Source organism: Kogia breviceps, chromosome 2 (assembly GCF_026419965.1).
Source record: "Kogia breviceps isolate mKogBre1 chromosome 2, mKogBre1 haplotype 1, whole genome shotgun sequence".
Lineage (NCBI taxonomy): Eukaryota > Metazoa > Chordata > Mammalia > Artiodactyla > Physeteridae > Kogia > Kogia breviceps.
Window position 1 is genome coordinate 139593625 of NC_081311.1, and position 20687 is coordinate 139614311.

Here is a 20687-nt window from a genome sequence, read left to right on the forward strand (position 1 = left end):
GGGTAGGCTCAGGACTTGAACCCACACTATACCAGTATGTGTTTGAGTCTCTGTGTGTGTGTGTTTATACACACGTTTGTTTTTCAAATTATAGCTCTAAAAATATAAGTTAGTGCCAAACGAGGGGTAGAAGGCATACTTGGTCAAGCAAAAAGAAACTGGAGCATAGTTGGAGGAGTTTTTATATGGGTGTATCTAGGTGGCCACTATGATAAGCTTTAAGCAGTCTTTCTTTCAAATGTAGAGATTTTCTCTTCTTTTTTATTCCCTGTCCAAACTAATTTGAATGTGTTTGTGTTAGAAAATATAGAAAGTTGAGTCTACTTTTCTCCAAGAACAAAAAGGCTTGGAAAACTTCTGCTCCCAATACATTTTAATTTTTATATCATCCATTCAGGAGGGCAGAAACAGAATATTGCGTTACGATTTTCAACAGTGAGGGAAAAGCAGACATGGGGCATGTGACACATTTGTGTGTTCTTTTCTCTGTCAAGACTTAAATGTTATAAATTAAATAAGGAGAAGCTGATGGCTAGGGCTTCTGACATATTGATTTTTTAAATCCTAGATATTATACGAACCCTTTGGATAGGTAGTTTTGTTTTTTTAAACTCAGAAGGAATGTTGTACAGGAGATCTTCCAACCATAATCTGAAATAATTAATTACATTTGGTAGTTTTCTTTCAAGTATTCTTTAAAATGAAATTTCTGGTAACATGTTTATCACCCTTTAAAGTATCTTATTTGATGATTAAATAAATAGACTTGTTATTGTATTTATATTTTAATGAATATTTTTGCAAATTATGCTGAAATAAAAGTTGACATTCTGGTTCTGACGTTCATTTGTAAGAATTAATCGCGTTTCTGGTTAGCTCTTTTAAAAGTACTATCTAGGAAATCTTAGTTTTTATAAGAGAATATAGCCATTAATTTTTTTCTACAGATTAGGCAACAGAAGATTTGTGAAAACAAAATGTATTGATCTCATTTATATTCCCTTGATGAAGGAACACATGCTGGTCTCCGCTCGCTTTCTGTCCACTAATATGAAATCCTTGTCCCTGCTTCCTTGCTGGTAGGTTTTTAGAAGTTCAGTGAGCAATGCAAATCACCTGAAGGGTGGAAAATTCCCTTGTCACACAGATGCCCTTATCAGCAGCAACCAGATGGAGCTCTGAGCAGGAACATTATCAGTGTTAAATTGCTTTTTCTCCCTCCTGAGTAGAGAGGATTAAAGCATTCCTTTAGAAATGGGTGGCAAATATACAGATTTAGAAATATTAATATTTTTAACAGTTTGCATTTATAAGTAAATATATGAAAATAACATTTCAAAACATTCTGTGTTCAAAATACAAGCAAAACCAGCTCAAAATGTTTTGTTTTAAATAAAATAGGATTCTATTTTTTCCTGAATTCACTTGCAAAGAGTAAGCTTGAAACGTTGCCGTTTTTTTTTTTTTTTTTTAAGATGGGGGATATCTCACTATTAGTGTCATATATACATATCTTGGATATAAACTAGTTTATTCAGTTTTAGTTGTGGCAAATAAAGGTGTGTTTAAGTTTATTAATACTGTTGAAATAAAAATACACACAGTCACTCAGAATTTTCATTTATTATTTTGTCAAAATTGATTGGCTATTTTACTGTTACTGCTTTTGAGTAAATCTTTAGATTCTGTATCAATTTGATTTTTGAAATGTCAATTTACTAATTATTGCTATTCTGTAAGCTAATAATCGCTAAATATAATTTCAAATCTATATGAACAATATTGTTGTTTAGCAGTGTTAATAGTTATACAATGTATTTTAATAAAACTGTAATTTTAGAAGTCTATAAAGGAGACTGCTGTTTAATTATATGTGTTGTTTATAGCCACTTTGATGTTAGTGATTTTGTTTCTTAATATTGGTTTCTAGATGCCATCTAAGCTCCAGTGAGTGATAACCATTTCTCTGATAGAAAAATTGGTATGCCCTTGTGTGTTATATGCCAGTAACCACCTAATCAGTGGCTGCCAGAGTACAGATTCTTTCATCAGATTCATATGCGGGTTTTTGAAATGTGTTGCAGTTTTCTTCCTTAAGGCCTAGTTTTTAGTATTTGCCAACATCTAGGATTTTGCAACAATTACACTGTGATGTGTGCAGTTTTGCAGTTATATATATGAACATATAAGTAAGGGTAGATAAGCTGTTCCCCTTTTCAGTTTCTCAATATCAGATAAAATATGATTATTACTGATATTGCGTAAACTATAATTTTTCAAATAATAAAGTTGAACTTTAGGGTTATTCAGACATATCAATAAAACAAAAAGTATTACTTCAATCTAATGACTGAGATATTTTTTAATGCTTTGCTTACAGAACCAATTTGGAACTTGAATTAATTCATCGAGGAGGGAATTTATGTTCAGGTGGTGCAAGCACAGCTGGTAAAAGGTCTTGTTTAAGTAAGTCTTAAGCAGTGCTAAATTTTAAAAAATTTCTGATTATTTCATTTTGAAAGCATATATAGGCAAAATGGTCTTTTGATGTATTTTCAAATTCTTTTTATGTTTTGTATAATCAATTTTAATAGTGATCATATGCTTTAAATGGTTAATCTTAGAAGAATCATGAACATTTAGCTCTTTCTATACTATGATTAGTCAGTAAATCAATGTCATAGTAATTAATCAGAATTATGTTGGTTCAAAATTAAAACTGTATTATTCTCAACAATAAAAAATTTTCCTCAAACTTAAATTCTTTTAAAGAATTTTTATGTTGTCTGGACTTAAGAAAATTTTTATAAAAACAATTTGTGTCACCTACAGATTTCTATATAAATAGCTGCTGTTAATCAGTGAAGGCATTTGTATTGTATTTTGATGTGCATAAATGTATTAAAATTGTAGATGTTTACTTTTATTTACGAATATGCTTTATATTGTAAACTGAGCATGATTCTTCAGTACTTTTTGTAAGGGTATATTTCTGAGAAGTATCATTTGGAACTTAAAGTAGATTTTTCATGAGCATGGTTTTGATGCTATCACTGTGTAGTCATTGTTTAGAGAATTAATGTGAATACTAAGGGTAATATTATTTAATGTCATGTACAGTTAATTATTAGTCCCAAATCAATGGAGTTAAAATATTTCCTAATGTGATTGATATGGGAAATAAAAATTGTTTAAAACATAATGTATTTTTTTGAAAAATGAATATATTTTGTTAAATGCTAAAAATATTAGTAATTATTTAAAATTATCAATATATATTAGTTTTTCAAAAATATGTGTTGTTATTTTAAGAAGATATATATGTAATTTTGGAATGATTTCAGAGCAAAGGACTGATCAAAAACACCTTGAAATTTCTAATATAAAGATATGAACTTATGTGAAATTTAACCAAGTTACTTTTAAAATTCTTACTAGTTGTACTAGATTTTGATATTTTATTTTGTGTTATCACTTTGTTCTTGGAAATGTAAGGTTTCGGAATTTATTTTTTACAGAGTATTCAGTATTTACTGACCCCTTGATGTATGTACTTAAACCCTACTTGTACCCAGTGATTTAGTATGTTTTATAGAAGTTGTTGATAAATAGGAATTTCAGCTTCTAGTCTGTTTGAATTGGCAGAAACTATAATTTCACTTACATAAATTATTCTTTCTTGTTAATTTGTTGTTTGGCATTGGCTGATAATATTCCAGAAACTGTTATGTTAGAAAGTGTTTAGTAAAGGAATTTTAGTTTTATGCTAGAAAGCTACTTTTTCCCCCCTCTGTAGTACTTAAATTTATACAGAGGCTTGTAAATGATGACCTTAACCAGAATGCTAAAAATAGTGGTAAAAGTCTAGCAGCAGCCACTTCAATTATCACCCTCAATTTTAATTTAAATTATTAAATTGATAGTTACTTCCAGACTTTTGTTTCTTTTTATTTTCCCCTTTAGTGAATAAGAGATTTCAATGTGCCAGTATAGAAGAGGTTGTGATGAAGCTTATCCTAAATAAAAGTTAATACTGTTTTTAGTTTTTATTTTTTCCTTATCAGTTATGTTAGTTCTTCCCCCCCCCCAGCTTTATTGAGGTATGATTGACAAACAAAAATTTTATATATTTAGGTCGTACATGATTTTTTTGATTTTAGTTTTCATATGATGTATTGTTCAGTTACTTATGCATTATTTATCCTAATTATTTATAAAAGAGCTCTATAAATCATGTATGCAGAATGTTATATGTTCTATAAAATTCCACTATTTTGCAAGTGTATAGACTTAATGTATTTGTTATTTACTCAAGCCTAACTCAGACCTAATTTAAGTTTAATGCAAGAGCATATTGAAGGTGTTTCATAGGATCTTAGATCAAATATCTCATTTTTTTCATTTTCTAGTAGAACTCTAATGGTATTAGTAAACAGAAATTTCTCTTTTTCTCTAGAGCCTATTCATAAGTCAGTATTTTCCTTTTCCCATTCATTACTTTCTACAGCCTCTTAAATATATCATTTTAAAAATGTCTTTTCTCTTTTTCATAATATTTTGGTGAAAGAGAATGAGAAAATGCTCCACTAATTAAGCAAATGATAATGGAAGTTACACTTTTGGAGTAATGTTCCATCACAAATTCCTGATGAAATTGAAGTTTAGTTTAGTCGAGAAAAAATTTAATAAATTTTGTCTTGAATGACTTACGTAATGCCTCATAGATAATTATGGATGGACACACATGTGCACACACACACACACACACACACACACACACACAGTGGGGGCGGGGCAGGGCACAAGATAGACCTATTTACAACAATAAAAGCAGAAAATATTACTGGCCAAATTTATACTGAGAAATCAAATTGTGGAATAATGCCATTCAGCACTTCCATATTCAAAAAAATTTTTGAAGTATTGAGATAAAATGACCAGTATCCAATCAGAGTAAAAGTTCATTCCTAAATATATGTCTGGGAAATTTTCCACAGTAAAAAATGAGCAAAATTAATTCACATAGCAGCATACTATGGTATTTTAATAATACCTTACGTTTGTAGTTTTAAAGTTTATAAAGTGCTTTCACATAAATTATTTAGTCTTTAGAATGACCATGTTAAATAGGTGTTATCTCTTTTTCATAGAAAAGGAAGCTGGAGTTCAGAGTGATTGAATTGCTAAGTCGTATAGTTGGAAAATGTCAAAGCTTGCAATTGAACCCAGTTCTCTGACATTAAATTCAGTTATGTAAGACATATCTCTTGCCCTTAAGTGTCCCAGAAGATGCAGAACCTTTAAAAACGTTCACCCCTGGGCTTAGTCAAGGATATCCTACTGCACACTGTTGCCTTGGAATATTTCCAGGATCTCCCATGCTATCCTTCCTGTTATCTTGCCTATTTTCTTTTGCCAACCTTTCACTGTGAATTCTATTTTTGTTTTGGGCCACTCCTTCAGACATTTTCTCAAGTCCTCATTCCTTCTGCCTTGGATACCATTTGGTTCTCCTTTATTTTTCACCAGTTTGCTGGCTGGTTCCCCCTTGCCCCTGGTGTGAGCCATCTCATCAGCTTCCACATGCAACTCTGCTCCTGATTCCTAGGTCCGAGCTGTGGACCTCCTCTTTTTTTTTTTTTTTTTTGCGGTACACGGGCCTCTCACAGTTGTGGCCTCTCCCGTTGCGGAGCACAGGCTCCGGACGCGCAGGCTCAGCGGCCATGGCTCACGGGCCCAGCCGCTCCACGGCATGTGGGATCCTCCCGGACCAGGGCACGAACCCGCGTCCCCTGCATCGGCAGGCGGACTCTCAACCACCCTGCCACCAGGGAAGCCCTGGACCTCCTCTTTATTCACTGGAAGGTCAAGCATTTAGGACCTTGTATTCAGCAGATAAGACTGATTCTAGACAATTTATTGTAAGATAGAAAGTGTTAAGTTCTAAAGTGGGGTATGGATAAAGTTCTAGAAAATTTGGAGGTTTGGCATCATATTTAGCTTGTAAAATCAGTGAAGCTTTTGGCGGACATGGCATTTGAACAGGGTTTTGAAAGATGAGTGAATTTGGAGTTTTTGTTACAAATTGGTATATATACTGATAAGTACCACCAACTTGGTTAGCAACAGATGTAGGACAAAACAGATGCAAAAATTGAAGGCATAACTTTTTGTTAAGAATATTTTATTAAAGGTTACTCAGTTAATTTCTTCATTCAAGTGATTTGAAAATAGACATGGAAAGCCGTAGATTCCAGTGAAGTTCACAGGCTTTCAGCACTTTTTGCCATGATATTCTTAGTGTATTTCTCAAGCAGAAATTGTTCAAACCAGTGGCTGGAGTGGGGGTGGGAGGAAGAGGTGTCATTGATAAATTATTAATATTGGAGGATAATTTTTAAAAAATTATCTTTAGTTAGATCAACATCTTTCTATATCTTTGAGTCTGAGGTTTCTGTTTATTACTGTAGTTTAACTAAGGAGCCAAAGTTCATATCACAAATGGATTTCATGATTTTATAGAAATAAAAATTAAACTTTAGTCAAGAAAGGTTGAGGCAAACCCTTGCTTTGACATTTTCATTTGAGGTGCTTTAACTTAATTTTGACATAATATATGATCTTTTCAAGAAATGATGCACACAGTGGAAAACTGCCCCTTGTGTTTGTTATTCATAGAAAGCAATCCAGCTTAGATGTGTGCATGCAGCATGCAGCTCAAAGTAGTTTTAGTTGCTCAAAGAATGAATTTTTGGAGAATTCAGAGTTAGAGAAAATTATTTTGATGTTAATTTCACCCTGCAGTAAGGCTTCATAAAGATATTGTTTAATAACACAAAATTGCTGTTAAGTAGTCTAATCTTATTCTTTAACAGTGGTAAAATTCTGATATCCATGGCTTAGTAAGGTCCTTTTCAGATTTAAAAAACTGTGAATTCGGGGCTTCCCTGGTGGCGCAGTGGTTGGGAGTCCGCCTGCCGATGCAGGGGACGCGGGTTCGTGCCCCGGTCCGGGAGGATCCCACATGCCGCGGAGCGGCTGGGCCCGTGAGCCATGGCCGCTGGGCCTGCGCGTCCGGAGCCTGTGCTCCGCAGCGGGAGAGGCCACAGCAGTGAGAGGCCTGCGTACCACAAAAAAAAAAAAAAAAAAAAAAAAAAAACTGTGAATTCTACAAATAGGTTGGATCACAACTTCTGTTCTATTCTTTTTGTTACCCCATAATAAGAAGAAAATTTGGTCACCAAATTATTATAGTGGTCAAAGTACATAAATTAATATAAAAATGTAGAATTGCCTTCAGACTCCACTCTTCATGAGTGGGCAGATAGTTTAATGGCAAGCTTATTTAATCTCATGGATTCTGTTTTTCGTAGTATCCAACCAGAGGGTTGTTGTAAGAACTCAGTTTTACAATGTATGTTCAAGTCTTCATAGACTGTAAATCTCAACATTACTGTTTGTACTACTTCAATACTACCATCATCAAATTGGGGGTGGGTAAGGAGACCAGAAGCAAGACAAAAGTTAATTTTCAGCCTATCTTTTTTTTTTTTTTTTTTTAAAGCACTTAACAAACCTTAAGTTTGACCTGTTGAAAGATGGGATTAGAAGGACAGAATGGGATTTATTCCCAAAGACTGATATAGCTTATTTATTGGGAACAAAATACATTGTTAATTTGGGGTGGCCTGGGTTAGAGGTGTGGTTTAAGATTTTGAGCTAAGAAGAGTGGCTTCAGCTATTCTTTAAAGTTTTTCTGCAGGTCCTGTGCTTTGTGGCCCAGGTAGCTAGGCCTTCCTGTGTTAATGGTGTGGTTATTCCAGGAACTAAGTTCCACTAATTTCCACTGTCAGGGCGTAGGGGTCCTGAGATCTTGCTTGCCTTAGGGCAGGGCAGCTCCTTTTTTCAGCAGGAGCTGAAAAAAGTTTTCAGGTTCTCACTTGGGAGTTCCCTCCATCTTTCCACAGGTAATTTCTCAGGACTGTGTAGAGGAACCGGGGACGCTGACTCTGCTGTGAGAGGTGTATATCCATACCAATTACATTCATCCTAGGATAAATGGGTCAGAACCATTTCCTTACTTTGATTATTAATAAGTTATAGAGAAATTGAAATTTTTTTTCATGGTGATTTAGAGAGTCATTTGGCTAGTTGAAAGTTTTTTCATTGACAAGTATTTAATCAGTGATAACTGCACTGATAGAACTAAAATTTTGAATGATCTGGAAATGCAGACCCAGTTAAATTTGCCTTAGATAAATTTTAACAGTGGTAGAATTTTAGACAGAACCAATTTATAAAAGTCTTTAGGATAAGTCTTTCCTTTAATATGTATTTCTGTCTTAATGACCAGTATGAGTGTTATACTAAGAAATAATCTGCCTGTTTAGAACTCTTACATGTTTAGAAATGACTGACAGAGACACAGAATTTCCAACCTGGTCTGTTTCGAAAGCATTTTTGAAAAATATGTTATGAAAAACATATAACATATAACAAAAACATATGTAATAACTTTGTGTTCAATTTCCTTAAGTGGATACTCCCTGTCATAAAAATTGGTCTAACGGTGTTTCGTGTGTGTGTATGGTATTCATAGCTATACGTGTAAAACTCTTAATTTTACAATAAAGTTGGAGTTATGTTTTTATAGATTTTTTTGGTATAATAGTCTTACTTTAATATTGATACAGATAGAAGAGATTGCTAAATCTTACCTTTTTGTTCCAGCTGAGAGTTCTTATATTTAAATCTTTGGTTTTTTTCAATGACAAATCAGTCTTTCAATGGTGTTTTCTGTTTTAGTAATGATATGTTTCTCTTGTGATTAAGTACATTATAATACCTTAGACTTGTCCCAGTTGTAAAGAATTTGATTAGGTATTACAGAAAATAGAGTTCATTGTCCCGGCAACTAACATGGGGAAGAAGATAGTGGGAGCAAGTGAGTCAAGCACTACTTTAGTAGTTAGAGTTGAGAGGTCACTCTCTTTGGGGCAGTGAAATTAGGGCTAGTTAATTGCCCTCTTTTCTTGGTTACTAAGCCAGTATGTCATTACAGCAGAAAAGGAAGAGTATAAATCCATCATGAATTTTAGGCTTATATGATTTTAAAAAATAGGATTGTTGACATATTCATACAATATTCAGCATGCTTAAAAAAAAGTCCTATTAAATGTCAAGCACTGTGCTAGCCTGGGAAGTACAAAGAGGAAAAGAAACAATTGTCTTTTTCAGGGAGATTTCACTGTCTCATAGGAAAGGAAAATGTGAAAAATAATTACAAGGCTGTATTAGAAGTGCTAAAATAAAGGTAACTCAAGTGTAGAGAATGCGTAAAGCAAGGGATGATCACATCTGTCTCAGGTGTGGTATTAGAGAAAAATTTACAGAGGAGCACTTGAACTGGCTCTTGAAAGATGAATCAGGTTTGCCTGGAGAACAAGAAGATGCTATTCTAGGCTGAGAGAACATCTTGCAAAGACAGAGTGAGACAATATGACACATTAGGGAATAGTTGCTAAAGTAGAGGGAGGAAAGAAGGTTAAGTAATAAACCAGAAAAAGAAGATAAGGGTTATCTCATGAAGTGCTTTCTATGCCTGTTCTTTCAGTGGTTCACCAACCATTTATGAGATAATATGAATAGATTTATTGTTTACAGGAATTGGAAAGGGGGTGAAACAAAAGACATAAAACTGAATGAGGACATTGTTGAGTAATCTAATTGAGTAATGATGTAGGGGTGGAGTAGAGTAGAAGAGGGGTCATAGGAGGCAGAACCAATAGGATTGGTAATCAACTGGCTATGGAGGGCAAGAATGTGGGAGATGACTCCCAAGTTTTTCCTTGGATGTTTGCATGGGCAGTGATGTCATTCACTCAGATGGAATTATAAGAGGAAATGAATATTGGAGCTAGGCTGGGCTATATAATCAATTTAGTTTTGAATATATTGATCTTTGTGGTGCCTGTCAAACATCTGAAATGCTAGAGAAATTTGTGAATTGTAAACTTACAGGGAGAAGTGGAAGTTGATCTTATTTGAAGTAGCGTGTGCAGAATGAGAGGGAAAGAGGGCTTAAAGGGATCCCTTTTCCTTTTATATGGAGAATGCCACCTTTTAGAGTTCAGTAGTAGAAGAAGAACACTTACAAGTAATTGAGAAGAAGCTGGGGGAGAACCAAGGAAGAGTGGTACCAAAGGGGAGGAGAGAGAAGAGGTTAAAAATATATGTTAATATTTTGTATAGAGTGGTAGTTTTATGTAGAGACCTAATGTGTCTAAGTTTTTTTTGTTGTTTTTGTTGTTGTTGTTGTTTTTGCGGTACGCGGGCCTCTCACTGTTGTGGCCTCTCCCGTTGCGGAGCACAGGCTCCGGACGCGCAGGCTCAGCGGCCATGGCTCACGGGCCCAGCCGCTCTGGCGGCATGTGGGATCTTCCCGGACCAGGGCATGAACCCATGTCCCCTGCATCGGCAGGCGGACTCTCAACCACTGCGCCACCAGGGAAGCCCCTAATGTGTCTAATGTAGTCATAATCTCAAATTTAGCTTTATTATCTCATTTATAAATATTAAATTTATTATTTGGAATTTATCCTTAGAAACCATATATGTATGTACATATATATAAAACACACTGTCTACATACTACAGATGTATGCTATTACCATAACTACTATCACTTAAAACAGCCCAGAAAGTTGGTATTATCCCCATTTTGCAGATAATAAAACTAAGGTAATTTGCCCAAGGACACTTGGCTAGTACAGAGCTTGGATTCAAATCCAGGACTTCCTGGGTCCTATTAGGCAGTGGTGCCTGTTTATTGAAATCACAGCACACCTATAAGTTAATGATGTTTCTCATTTCTAAACCCTTTTATAAATGTAGGTCTAAACTTTAGAACTTTAAAATGTGTCATTCCAAAACAAGTTATCTGTTCCTTTTGATGTTATTATTCAAAATTTTAATAATATGCTTTCTTGGTATAATTGCTTTTCAACTTTTAAAATGTCATGAACATAGTTGGTGTTCAATACTTTTTTTTTTTTTGCGGTACGCGGGCCTCTCACTGCCGCGGCCCCTCCCATTGCGGAGCACAGGCTCTGGACGCACAGGCCCAGCGGCCATGGCTCACGGGCCCAGCCGCTCCGCGGCATGTGGGATCACCCCCCGGACCGGGGCACGAACCCGCGTCCCCTGCACCAGCAGGCGGACTCCCAACCACTGCGCCACCAGGGAAGCCCTTCTATTATTTTTTAGTCTTTAACTTTTTGATATGATCAAAGGTTCTCTTCATCCTATGTCTGCTACTGTCAATGTGTGTTTAGTATAGAAGATTTTTTTAAGCCCTGATTCCTTTATTAGAGAATGGTGTTTATTTTATTAGTATCATTTTTTATTTTTTTGGCCATCCCATGTGTCATGCAGGATCTTGGTTCCCCGACCAGGGTTCAAACCCGGGCCCTTGGCAGTGAGAGCGCAGTGTCCTAACTACTGGACCACCAGGGAATTCCCTCAAAGATATTTTTGTTGCTAAATAAATATTAGAGTTCATTCTTACTAATAGGTCTCAGACTAAATTTTAAAAACACAGTGAATTATATAAACATAGTGAAAAGTATTGATATTTGGCCTATTCTGTTTCCTGTTGAAGTTATCTGCAGTTTCCAGGATTGTTTTTGAAAGGTAGATGTACCTCATTAGATATGTTATCGTCCTTCAGTACTAGTTAAAACCAATACCAAAGACTCTTTGTTATTTATTGTATTAATAGCTTTAGAAGATGCTGCAGGATTACAATCTTATTTCTTCATAGGAATGGAAAGGGATGTGTGTGTGTGTTACAAAAGGAATTTTATACTTTTCTTTTAATCATAAAAACTCCAAGGAGAACTGGAGTGGTAGAAATAACTAACAAGTAGGAAATCTTGAATTCTTTTCTTAGCTTTTCCAATAAATATTAGGGTGACCTGGCAAGGTACTTCCTTTCTCTGGGCCTATTTCCTCATGTGTAGAATGAGGGAATATAAGACGATAAAAAAGTTTTCTTCTAACATTTGTATTTCTTTAATTATGGTAAAGGCTAGGAAAGTAGGAAGATTATAACATTACTTTTATGCTGGCCATGGTTTCAGTGCAAAACAGGTTAGTAAAATTGCAGTGTCTATGCTTTTGATTAAATCAAAACTTCAAGTTAATTGACTTTCATCTTGAAAGGAGATATTAAAGAGAGCCCTTTGATTCACTTAAAACCTATATAGGAAGAATGCAAAACTCCTCAACTTGCAACTTGAGTTAATCTTAATATTTTCTGCTAGAGGAATTTATTTTTTTAAAAAACACTTTTAGGTTTTAGACACTTTTTAAAAAGTTATAAATTATATATTCATTTTAAAAGTCTCATGTGTCATTCAAATTGAAATAAAATAAAAATGACCAATATATTTTTCATCATGTTATTTCTCTGCTAAAAATGTCTCTTGTTCTTAGTGTTATCAGTGGAACCAGATTACTAGAAAAACTGAAAATTTGGGAAACTTGTCTCAAAACTGGGGATAACAGTATTACCTACCTGGTAGAATTTTTGTGAAAATAAATTGAATAATCCATATAAAGTGATTATTAAGTAGTGCTTGGCACTAATAAATACTCAGCTAGTGTTAACCATTAATAGGATGGAGAAATTTTAAGAAGATTTAGACTATACATTGACTTATAGACAGAAGGTGAAGCAGGATAAGGTATTTAGATTCTTCTGTTTGTTATGGAGACACCAGATTGAAACATTTGTATGTACAGAGTGTTAGGTTCAGCTCCCCTGCCCACCTCCCATTTCCTCTACCCTGCCCCACAGAGTGGAACATTTATTTTGTTCATCTTATAGCTCTCATGTCTTACAAATAACTTCCCCAAACTACTACCACCACTAATATTCCTCCTCCTCCTCCTCCTCCTCATAGTGATGGATCTCAAGTTATTCTAAAGTATAGTTAATTTCTAAGTTAGTTGCTCAGAGAAACAAAATGTTTAGTTTTAAATATTTTAATTTAGAGAGTGACAACAATATGTTTGTGTCATTTGCCTTTTTTCTTTCTGGTTTTAAGAATTAGTTTTAATCACATGTCAAAAAAGTATTATCTAATTTTCTAGAAAGTGAATTTTGATTCATTTTAATTCAAATATTTTGAGTATTAGTGGCAGAATAATTTAGTCCGATTCTTGTCATTTATACCAGAAAATGGACATGTGATATGAAAGCAAAATTTAGGATTTTTTTCCCAAATAATTTAAAAATTTTAAATAAAATTTTCTTTCTAAATGTCATAGCAGAATTTTGTTGAAAGCTAAGACTGGTAGATTATTGTCATGGTTTAGGTAGAAGAAATGAAAATAGCCAGAATAATCCTCTTAAATAATCTTATTTCCATTATTTTTTCTTCATGTTGAATCAAAAGATGATGAAGTCACAATTAAATCTAATGAATATTTAGGAGAAAATATTAGGTAAAGAAAGATACTCACCTAACAGTGGTTTATATGGAAGTTATTGTCCATATTACTCAGAGTAGGGTATTGAAGATAATGGTGAATTTTGGTTAGGAGATCACAATAGTGAGAAGTACAAGTTACCAAGCCTGAAGCATAAAGCCAAGGAAAGGTAGGTCTCTGACAGGAGATGAAGAAAACAAACCATTCCTGTATTAAGATTGAGCATAAGGACAGTGCAAATTCTAGTACAATTTATTTGGATATATATTTCAGAGTTTACCTTGAAAGAGAGCATGAAGTAGTTGGTACTTAAACTTGGTGAATTATAATTATAAGGATAGGAAACATTTCCTTATAAATTAGCCAGAAATTTTGCCTGAATATTGTTCTGGACAAATTTTGTGAACCTCCTAATTACCTTTTCTTCAATTTTTTTAGATCAACTGTTCCATGTATTAGCCTTGCACATGCGGCTTTACAGCATTGATTCTGAGTATAATCCTTGGAGAAAGCTCACACAGTTACTAGAAGAGGTGAATTCACAGTAAGTATTATTGAAAGATTAAAATCAATTAAAACTTTTTGAAAAATAAGTATAAAAATAGGACTGAAATTCTTTATAAATATGTGAATTTTCCTTATAAAACTCAGAAATATATAATAAAAATTGAAAACAGTTTACCATTATACTTTCTGTAAAAATTGCCTAAAAATTCCTACTAAGTGAGAAAGTCATTTGAAGAATTTCATTGGTTTTTATGCAGACAAAACATTCAGATAGAGGCACCTAATGGCTGGTAATCTTTCTTTTTATGTCAGAATTGATCAGTGCGTTCAGGTAACCGTAGACTGATCCCATCATTGTAAAGTTCCCCATAGCCTTTGACCTAATGACTTTTGAAACCTGTGATTATTCTTGCCTAAATCCAGTATTTCATTAGATACTGAGAAATAGTGATTTTTAAAAACCACAAAAAATTTTCCTTATGATTTATTAGCTAGGTTGTTTTTATAAAGAAAAACTTTCCCAGTATCAGCTGTTTGGTTACCCTGAAACATAGTTTGGCAAGATGAATGCTTAATTCTTCCCTATTTATAAATCTTCAAAGAAATGAGTTGATACCCTAGCAACTTCCAGTGGTGACTTATAAGTTGTGGTTATTATGATCTCATGGATTTTTATATACATGACGTGTTTCACTCCATTTCAGACATTCTTTTTAAAAATTTTTTTTCTTTTTCTTTATTTTTGGCTGCGTTGGGTCTTCGTTGCTGTGTGTGGGCTTTCTCTAGTTGTGGTGAGCGGGGGCTACTCTTCATTGCGGTGCACGGGCTTCTCATCACTGTGGCTCCTCTTGTTGTGAAGCATGGGCTCTAGGGCACATGGTCTTCAGTAGCCGTGGCATGTGGGCTCAGTAGTTGTGGCTCATGGGCTCTAGAGTGCAGGCTCAGTAGTTGTGGCACACAGGCTTAGTTGCTTCACTGCAACTAAGTGTGGAGCAACTAAGTGTGGGATCTTCCCGGATCAGAGCTCGAACCCATGTCCCCTTGCATTGGCAGGTGGATTGTTAACCACTGCGCCACCAGGGAAGCCCCATTTCAGACATTCTTTTCAATGCAAATTGCTTCCTTTTAGGTTAGTGAGAATCCCTTTAGGTTGGCTATTGTAATTCAACATGATCAAAGTAGTCTTTGATAATGTCTTTGCTTTCTGACACAGTAAATTGACCTGGGTTTATTTTGTACATTTTCCACTCTGTACCTGGAATCAGCCATTTCTCCATGTAGTTCCTTTTAATGGGAAGTGGAATTTAGATATCACAATCTGGGTGCTAAGGGGTATCCAGCTACTGTGCTGTTATTGCTTATAGGCCATTCCAGTGGACAGCATTAGGAAATATTTTTTTAAGGAGAAAGATCTTGAGTTCTTACTGGTGTTTGCAATTCACACATAAGATTTTAAGGTTATATTTTGTTTCTTAACTTTTTTGTTATTTATTTCGTTTTTCTCTTATTCTGGAAATCTTGGTTCCTAGTGATATTAATAACAGCATTACTGTTTGCATAACTTACAGTATAACTACAATTATTTTTTAAAAATACCAATATTAGTACTAATTATAATTTCTTTTTGTCCTTAGAATATATACCACTAGGGATGTACAGACAAAATATTAATTTCTAAGTCATTTGAAGTAACTTTTTCTTGTGTGGTTATGCTATCAGCTTGATTTATAGTCAAGCTCATTTGTTTTCTTTTTTCCCCCCTCAATATTTAAAGCAATAGTGCCCAGCTGTAGATTAGAACATAGGTTTGTATATGCTGGAAAGATTGATAAGATACATTTATTTATTTTTTTGTGTGTGTGGTACACGGGCCTCTCACTGTTGTGGCCTCTCCCGTTGCAGAGCACAGGCTCCGGAAGCACAGGCTCAGCGGCCATGGCTCACAGGCCCAGCCGCTCCACGGCATGTGGGATCTTCCCGGACCGGGACACGAACCCCTGGCCCCTGCATCAGCAGGCAGACTCTCAACCACGGCGCCACCAGGGAAGCCCCGATAAGATACATTTTTAAAGGGAGGCAGGGGGAGGGTTCCCTGGGGGAAGCCCCGATAAGATACATTTTTAAAGGGAGGCAGGGGGAGGGGTTCCCTGGGGGAAGCCCCGATAAGATACATTTTTAAAGGGGGGGAGGGGGAGGGGTTCCCTGGGGGAAGCCCCGATAAGATACATTTTTAAAGGGGGGAAGGGGGAGGGGTTCCCTGGTGGCGCCGTGGTTGAGAGTCTGCCTGCCGATGCAGGGGCCAGGGGTTCGTGTCCCGGTCCGGGAAGATCCCACATGCCGCGGAGCGGCTGGGCCCATGAGCCATGGCCGCTGAGCCTGTGCTTCCGGAGCCTGTGCTCTTCAACGGAGAGGCCACAACAGTGAGTACCAAAAAAAAAAAAAAAGGGGGGGGGTTTAAATTAGAAGTTTGGGATTAACATATACACATTACTATATATAAAATAGATAATCAACAAGGTCCTACTGTATAGCACAGGGAACTCTACTCATTATTCCATAATAACCTATACAGGAAAAGAATCTGAAAAAGAATACATATATGTATATGTATAACTGAATCACTTTGCTGTACACCTGAAACTAACACAACATTGTAAATGAACTATACTCCAATATAAAATAAAAATTTGTTTTAAAGCCTAAAAAAAGATATATTAAAGAAGAGAATTTTCAAAATCATTGTTATAATTCTATATTTGTTTAATAATAATAAAACAAACCGTGGAATGTTAACTCTGAAAAGATTGCCTTTTTTCCCTTGATTTTTAAATTTTAATTATGTAAAACATTTTTTCCAAAGTAAAAACTATATAATAAAGTAAATTCAGAGATATATGTCTTTCATTTCTGTCCATTTGCATTTATTTTTGTGAACTCCCTAAATCTAGTTGTTGGTCTTTTTCTTCTTCATTTAAAAAATGTGTTTATGGATTTTGGATATTAGTCCTTTGTGTGATAAGTGCAAATATATTTCACCAGATTGTCTAATGTCTTTTTTGTGGGTGTATGATTTTTTTTTGCCATGCAAAATTTTATTTTTAATGTAGTCATATTTATTAATCTTTTTAAAAATAATTAATTCTGGAACTTGATCCATTTTGACTCAGGTCTTTTCCCACTACCTGGTTATAAAAGGATTGAGTCATTCTTTTTTTTCTTGTGATGAGAACTTTTAAGATTTACTCTCTTAGCAACTTACAGATATACAATACAGTGTTACTAACTATAGTCACCATCCCTAATGTACATTTCATAACTGGAAGTTTGTACCTTTTGACCATCTTCACCCATCCTCATCCTCCATCCCCCACCCCTAGGTCTGTGCAATCACCAGTCTGTTCTTTGTATCTATGAGGAGTTTCTTTGTTTGTTTCTAAGATTCCACATATAAGTGAGATCTTATGGTATTTGTTTTTCTCTGACTTACTTCACTTAATATAATGCCCTCAGGGTCCATCCATGTTGTCACCAATGGCAGGATTTCCCTTTTTATGGCTGAATAATATTCCATGGTATATATATATATACACACCACAATTTCTTTATTCATTCACTCATTAATGGACATTTAAGTTGTTTCCATGTCTTGGCTATTGTAAATAATGCTGCAGTGAACATAGGGGTGTGTATATCTTTCTGAGTTAGTGTTTTCCTTTCCTTCAGATAAACACCCAGAAGTAGAATTGATAGATCATACAGTAGTTCTGTTTTTTTAATTTTTTGAGGAACCTCCATATTGTTTTTCATAGTGCCCTTCACCAATTTACAGTCCCACCAACAGTGCACCAGGGTTTCTTTCCTTTTCTCCGCATCCTCACCAGCACTTGTTTGTTTTCATTTTGATGATAGCCATTCTGACAGGTGTGAGATGGTATCTCATTGTTGTTTTGATGTGCATTTCCCTGGTGATTAGTGATGTTGAGCATCTTTTCATGCACTTGGTCATCATCTATATGTCTTTAGCAAAGTATCTACTCAGATTGATTCTCTGCCCATTTTTTAATTGGATTGTTTTTTGCTATTGAGTTGTATGAGTTTTTTATGTAGTTTGGATATTAACCTTTTGTCAGATATATGATTCTTCTATTTCTGTGGCTTCAGTTTTTACAGTTAGATCTCTAATCTATTTGGAATTTTTCATAATGTATGGTATAAGGAAGAGATTCAATCTTATTTTTTGCTATATAGCGATCAAATATCCTACTGCTTTGCCGTCCCTACATAAGTAAATTAAGACATGTACGTGAAGAGAGAGGAGAGAGAGAGTGAGATGGAAGAAAAGTTGAGAAAGTGCTTTGCTTACTGATATGGAAAAATCTCCATTCAGATACAATGTTAAAAGAAAACAAATTCAGGAGCACGAAATCTGTACTTTATGCTACCACTTGTGTAATCAAGGGGAGATGAGAAATAATTTGTATTTGTTTGGTAAAATAAAACAAACCAGATCCATACATATGTAGATATTGGATTTATAGCATAGATGGAACTGTGGAGCAGTTGGAGAAGCACAGTCTTTATAGTGAATGGAGCTGGGTTAGTTGGATATTTATATGAGAAGTAGTTAATATTGACTCCTACCTCATGCAGAACCTGTTCGGGTTTTGCCAGTTATTTCAGTAATATCCTGGGAAATGCAAATGCAGTGCAAAGAAAATTCAAGATTGTGTTTGTGTTTAGTTTCATGTCTCTTTAATTTCCTTCAGTGTGAAATCGTTCCTGACTTTTTCTTTGTATTCCATGACATTGACTTTTTTTTTAAGAGCTCAGGCCAATTATTTTGTAGAACCCCTCAGTTTATTTTTGTCCAGTATTTCCTTGTGGTTAGATTCAGGTGATAAACTTTTGGCAGAAATATAGGAGAAGTAATATTGTGTTCTTTTTCGTGTGTCACATCAGGAGGCACATGCTATTGATTTGTCTCGTTATTGATGTTAATAACTCTGATCATTTGGCTAATGTGGTATCTGCCAAGTTTTTCCACCATAAAGTTATTATTTCATCCTTTGTAATTACTAATTATCTGGTGGGGGTATACTTTGAGGCTATGAATAAATCCCGCTACTTCTCAGAAAAAAAAAAATTGTGTTTGTAGATAAAATTAGTAAGCTGTGAGTATTTTGTATGTTCTGGCTAAGGAAAATAAATCACTTTTCTTGATAGTAGCTAGTAATTTTCTTTCCTAGCTAGACTTGCATACTCAAGGACAGGGATGGTGTGCAGATGAAGTATTATAATGCCTAACTCTCTGAGTCTAAAGATACTCAGCAAACAAGAGATTTCTTAAGTGTAATATTGGTGAATTAAAAGTTTTAAAGACCAGACAGAGGTACTCTGCTTTTCATATTACTGATTGCTGGGTTGTGTTCTTTTATAGCCCTAAGATTAGTAGGATAGTACTAAATGCTGCAAACAGCTATCCAGTGTTTACATCATGCTACACGTTTTTGTGTTTTGCATATATAATCTCATTTAATCATCACCATAACTGTATAAACTAGGTACCATTGTTGTCTCAATTTTTACATACGAGGAACATGAGGCTTAGAAAAGTTAATTAACATGTTTTTAAGGGGGGCACACAGCTGTGAAGGAATAGAGCTGATCTGAATCCAAATCTTTCTGATTCTAGAACCTAAGGAAGCATAGAGTAATAGCTAAAAGCTTAGGCTCCGGAATCAGAAAGATGTGGAGAGATCTGAGAAATTTCTGGAAAATCTGGTTGATTTTTTTTTTCCCCTTCTTATTTGCTCTCATTTTTATGGTTCATTAGTTCACTAACTTGTAATATTACAGTTGATTATGTCATCTATGTTTCATTTCTCTATAAGAGTTTTAAATATGGAAGTATCTTTTTCTGTATTCTCACTTTTAATCCTTTTACAAGATAAAATTCTATGTCTAATGATATAGGTTTCTCATATACACTTTTGTCTGTAATCCTCATGAAAATTATTTCCTTATTTTCTTTAAATTTCATTGTGTTGATAATCACTTTGTTTTAAAAAAAATGGGAAAATTAGGCCTATTAAGTCTAACCCACCCATTTCCCCTTATTATCCATGTAATTAATAGTAGTGTACAGTTTTTATAATCTGGATTTTAAAGATTACCTAAAAACTTTGAGATAGAGATAATTATGTATTTTAAAATATTAAGCATTTAACAGATACTTATCACAATGATGATATTAAACCCCACCCACATTAAAAAACTGAGGTTGTGACTTCCCTGGTGGCACAATGGTTAAGAATGCAGGGGACACGGGTTTGAGCCCTGGTCTAGGACAATCCCACATGCTGCGGAGCAACTAAGCCCATGTGCCACAACTACTGAGCCTGTGCTCTAGAGCCCGCGAGCCACAACTACTGAAGCCCACGTGCCTAGAGCCTGTGCTCTGCAACAAGAGAAGCCAACGCAGTGAGAAGCCTGCACACTTCAAAGTAGCCCCTGCTTGCTGCAACTAGAGAAAGCCCACGTGCAGCAATGAAGATTCAACACACAGCCAAAAATAAATAAATAAATAAATAAATTTATTTTTACAAAAACACCAAAAACTGTGGTTGTCTTCTCTACAGTGGGGTGTATCCATTCATTCATTCATTCATTCAGAATATGTGCTTACT

At 34.9% G+C, this 20687-nt stretch overlaps 1 protein-coding gene across 6 annotated transcripts in view; it reads left to right on the forward strand.

Annotated features, from left to right (window-relative positions):
• UBR3 (ubiquitin protein ligase E3 component n-recognin 3) overlaps positions 1 to 20687 on the forward strand; it is a 228265-nt gene that overhangs the window by 172569 nt on the left and 35009 nt on the right. For all 6 annotated transcript variants that reach the window (XM_059053502.2, XM_059053505.2, XM_059053506.2 and 3 more), the window contains 2 exons: positions 2381 to 2466; positions 13933 to 14038. In XM_059053502.2, coding sequence (XP_058909485.1) covers positions 2381 to 2466; positions 13933 to 14038 — 192 coding nt within the window. The remainder of the gene's footprint in view (positions 1 to 2380; positions 2467 to 13932; positions 14039 to 20687) is intronic.